Source organism: Rhinopithecus bieti, unplaced genomic scaffold (genome assembly GCF_001698545.2).
Source record: "Rhinopithecus bieti isolate Rb0 unplaced genomic scaffold, ASM169854v2 scaffold_16097, whole genome shotgun sequence".
NCBI classification, from domain to species: Eukaryota; Metazoa; Chordata; class Mammalia; order Primates; family Cercopithecidae; genus Rhinopithecus; species Rhinopithecus bieti.
In genome coordinates, this window is record NW_016808851.1 from 2,444,992 (window position 1) to 2,449,668 (window position 4,677).

Sequence of the window (4,677 nt, forward strand, 5' to 3'; positions counted from 1 at the left end):
TTCAAATTATCATTATTATTTCAAGAATTGTGTGGCATCAGCATAAACTAATGCTTGGTGGAGGCTGAATCTTCAAAAAGATTTCTCATTAAAAAAAAGACTTTTAATAATGTCCAACTATAAATAACAGAAACATTATCTCCTTTCAATGCCAATAACTTGAAAGAAAAGTAAAGTACTAATAAAGTAATTGATCGCAAATTTGCTTACATTCTTTTAAAACTATTGGTAAGGTTCTAAAGGCAATGTGGCGGCTTGTAACACCAACCTGGTAGAGTGTTATGCGGTCAATAAGCCTGTCCTCGTTCTCCTCCACCAGACCCACGCTTGGGATGCTGCTTTCCACCACCTCCAGCTGTCTGCTAAGCTCCTGCTGGTCCTCATCCAGATGCGACCACGTCTAGAAACACAACACTTGTCTGTGAGCTAAAAAAAACCCTCATAGGGAAAGACATTCTTCCTTGTGTGCAAAATACGGGCTTGACAGATTCTCCTTAAAGTTACATCAGAGATGTTTGCATTGGGGCTTGCTTTGGGAAGCAAAAGATGGCTTTAAGGCAAGTAATCAAATGGTGACGCTTGAAAGCATTGTGAATGGGCTCTGGAATCTGCCACTAAGCCCCTTTATGGCCGTGAGTAAGATACTAAACTCTGTACCTCTTTTCCATATATTACAATGGCGATAATAACAGCTGTCTTCTCCATCATGAGGATTAAATGGAATAATGTGTGCAGTGTACCTTCTATCAGGTATGCACATTTTTTTTTTGAGACAGAGTCTCACTCTGTCACCCAGGCTGGAGTGCACTGGCACGATCTCAGCTCACTGCAAGATCTGCCTCCCAGGTTCACGCTGTTTTCCTGCCTCAGCCTCCAGAGTAGCTGGGACTACAGGCACCTGCCACCACACCCGGCTAGTTTTTTGTATTTTTTAGTAGAGACAGTGTTTCACCGTGTTAGCCAGGATGGTCTCGATTTCCTGACCTCGTGATCTGCCTGCCTTGGCCTCCCAAAGTGCTCAGGTTACAGGCGTGAGCCACTGTGCCCGGCCTTTTATTTTTTATTTATTTATTTATTTTTTTTTAGATAGGCTCTCACTCTGTTGCCCAGACTGGAGTACAGTGGCACAATCATGGATCACTGCAGACTCGAACTCCTGGGCTCAAGGGATCCTCTTGCTTCATCCTCCCAAGTAGCTGGGACCACAGGTGCATTCTACCACACCAGGCTAATTAAAAAAAATTTTTTCTGTAGAGATGGGGATCTCACTATATTGTCCAGGCTGGTCTCAAACTCCTGGCATCAAGAGATCCTCCTGTTTCAGCCTCCCAAAGTGCTGGGATTACAAGCATGAGCCACCACATCTAGCCCAGGTATGCATGGCTTTATTCTTTACCACAGTAAGGATTTAAGTCAAAAGATGGGGATGTTTGCCTTTCATGTAATGAGTAAGCAAAACAATTGCATTTGCATATGAAACAGGTATCTATAAATATGAATATATAGTCTATATATTCTATTAAAGAAAATAGCAAATCACTTATTCCTAAGTTCAGACTTTTATTTTATTTAAAACTGGAAAACACTTTTAAAAGATGAGTTGAAGTATTTTCCAATAATTTACATCGTGGGTCAGCAGTTTCTCAGTGTGAGTATGCTCACTTTACTGTGCAGTTGGAGTGGCAACAGGGCACAGTAGTAGAAACCCATGCTTTTAAATACACTTACCAAATATCTATTTCCTGGTACTTTCAATGCCTAGGGATCTAGGAGTAAATACAACAGACACAGACCCAGGCCTTCTAGTGAGGAGAGACAGGTAATCAATAATAAAGAGTAAACCAAAACAATAAGTTGTATGGTATAATAGAGTTCTTGTGCTGTGGAAGAACAAAACAGAACTGGGTAGGGATGGGAGGGAGTGCACAGGTGTGTGCCGGGGGGGCTACAATGTAAATGGTGTCATCAGGTAAGTTTCACGGAGAAACACACATTTCAGGTTGTGAAGTCAGACAGATGAAGGTGTGATCACTGACTGCCACCAATTAACACGTGTCTTGGCAAGCCATTGCTCCCAGACTCATTGCTGAAACAGGGATTCAAAATACCACCTCAAAGGGTTATGATAAAGATGAGATGGATTCATGTAAGTGTAAGAAGTCTTGCCAGGGGCCAGACATGTCAATAAAGCGTAACTATTATTACAGAAATTTCGAACGTTAAAGGTAGACGTCTCTCCAAAATACAGGGAATTCCACATCAGGGAATTCTACATCTGGGATTTGGGGTTAGCTAGCTATGAAAATGTTGGCCCAGGGAAAACTCATTTGGAAAAAAATGCAAATAGGACCTGCAGACAACCCAGCAATATTCAGCAACATTCAGTATTATTCAGTAATATTCAGCAATATTATTGAATATTCAGCAATATTCAGTATTATTCAGCAATATTCAGTAATATTGTGGGAGTGGGTGGGGAAGCCAAAAAAGCGGAGAGAGATTATAATCTCTAAAACTTCCAAGGGAAAGAGGAAGAATGAGAAAGCAGGAACAGTTCAGGGCAACTGATACAGTTACTGAAGAAAGAAAGGAGGGCACCGTCCCATCAATAATGTCCTACATTTCCACGGGGTTCTACAGCTTGCCAGTAGCCACCACTGAGCACGTATTCTGTTCCAAGAGCAACTGCATTTGGGACAGAAAAAAATATTTCTACATTTTTCTTTTTTTTTTTCTTTTTTTTGAGACAGAGTTTCACTCCTGTTGCCCAGGCTGGAGTGCAGTGGCATGATCTCGGCTCACTGCAACCTCCACCTCCTGGTTCAAGCGATTCTCCTGCCTCAGCCTCCGAAGTAGCTGGGATTACAGGTACCCGCCATGACGTCCGGCTAATTTTGTTTGTATTTTTAGTAGAGATGGGGTTTCAACATGTTGGTTTGTTTCACCATGTTGGCCAGGCTGGTCTCAAATTCCTGACCTCAAGTGATCCACCCACCTCAGCCTCCCAAAGTGCTGTGATTACAGGTGTGAGCCACTGCACCTGGCCTATTTCTATATTTTTCATACGCTTAAGTAAGCTATCAGTCTGAATATCAAAACCCCAAATATCTTCATGCATAGTCTGAAGTCAGTGTGTATATATCTTACTTCCAACATGGCACAGCAGATACCCAAATGTAAACAGAAAACACAGGGGGAACAAGCAACACAGAACCATAGGAAAAGTACAGTCCTCAGCCGGAGAGCACAGCTAGCTCTGAGGTTACATGAGGCAAACTGCATGGATCAATACGTCTTGCATCAAAGGTCCATTTTGTAGCAGGAAGTCTGCAGCACGGAAGACATGACATCAATGGTCTCACCTCTAGAATGTACTCCAGCTCCACACCCCTCTTGTGAGCCCGTTTCAGTACAGCAGAAGCCTGAGCCATCAGCTCTGTATGGAACTCGGTTTCCTTCTGGACTGCAAAGCTGATTATCTTTCTGAAGAGTGTTTCAGTCAAGATCATATGAGATTCCAGGCCCTGAAAGTATTCCTGCAATTTTTCAGGGAGAAAGAAGTCAGCAACTCATTCATGTATTACATTAGAATCAAAATTGGTTTAGGGCCGGATGCAGTGGCTCACGCCTGTAATCCCAACAGTTGGGGAGGCTGAAGTGGGTGGATTACCTGAGGTCAAGAACTCGAGACTAGCCTGGCCAACATGGTGGAATCCGTCTCTACTAAAAATACAAAAATTAGCTAGGCATGGTGGCATGTGCCTGCAATCCCAGCTACTCAGGAGGCTGAGGCACAAGAATCGCTTGAACCTAGGAGGCCGAGGTTGCAGTGAGTCAAGATCGTGCCACTGCACTCCAGCCTGGGTGGAGAGGAGTTGACACCAACCTAGCCCTGGAGCTGAGTAGACAGCTCTGCATTTCTAGAGGAGGGTGAGGAGTGAGTGAGGAGTCCTTGAGCAGGACAAGGGAGGGCAGAGAGAGCAACTAGGACCAGGTGGACAAATGGACGAAAAGGAAACACAGGGAAAGGTAGAGTTAAGAACGGAGATGGGCTCCTTTGAACAGAGGCTCTGGGTTTTCCTTTGCCAAGCTCAGGTTGGAGCTCTGGTTGGAGACTCCGTCTCAAAACAAACAAACAAACAAACAAAAAAAACCATTGCTTTAAAGGTGAAAGTTGACAGAACTCAGTTAATGTATGAGCAATATCCTCTCACTCCCACTGGTCTCCCCCTTGGCCCAGGCACTTGTCGCTGTCTACAGAGAAGGGAGCTCTAGACTCCTAATCGGCCTCTCCACCCTCTCCACTCAAGTGCATCCTATACCTGGCTGTGCTGCACACACAGTGTCCCCAGAACAAGGATCTTCACGTGTGCCAGCTGCAGAGAAAACACCTCTACCCTCGTAATACCTCGTCCATGTGCAATCTGCCTTCCTTACTTTCCTGGCCTGGCCTCTCACCTCCATGTACCTCCATGTGTTTTGGACACATTAGCTCCCGTTCCCCACCTTTGGCCTCTGCTTCTACTCTGTTCTTAAGATGTTCTCACTTGACACTTTTCGATGAATTTCCTTCCTCCATGGCTGGGCTTGGGCTCTACTTTCTGGACTTCTAGGATGTTTGGGTGCTCATTCCATGTTGTCAAGCACAGCTTTTTTTTTTTTTTTTTTTTTTTTTTT

General features: G+C 44.1%; 1 protein-coding gene across 1 annotated transcript in view; it reads right to left on the reverse strand.

Annotated features, from left to right (window-relative positions):
* SYNE1 (spectrin repeat containing nuclear envelope protein 1) overlaps positions 1-4,677 on the reverse strand; it is a 286,149-nt gene that overhangs the window by 118,810 nt on the left and 162,662 nt on the right. The window contains 2 exon segments of the mRNA XM_017887615.1: positions 269-400; positions 3,363-3,536. Of these exon segments, the coding sequence (XP_017743104.1) occupies positions 269-400; positions 3,363-3,536 (306 nt within the window).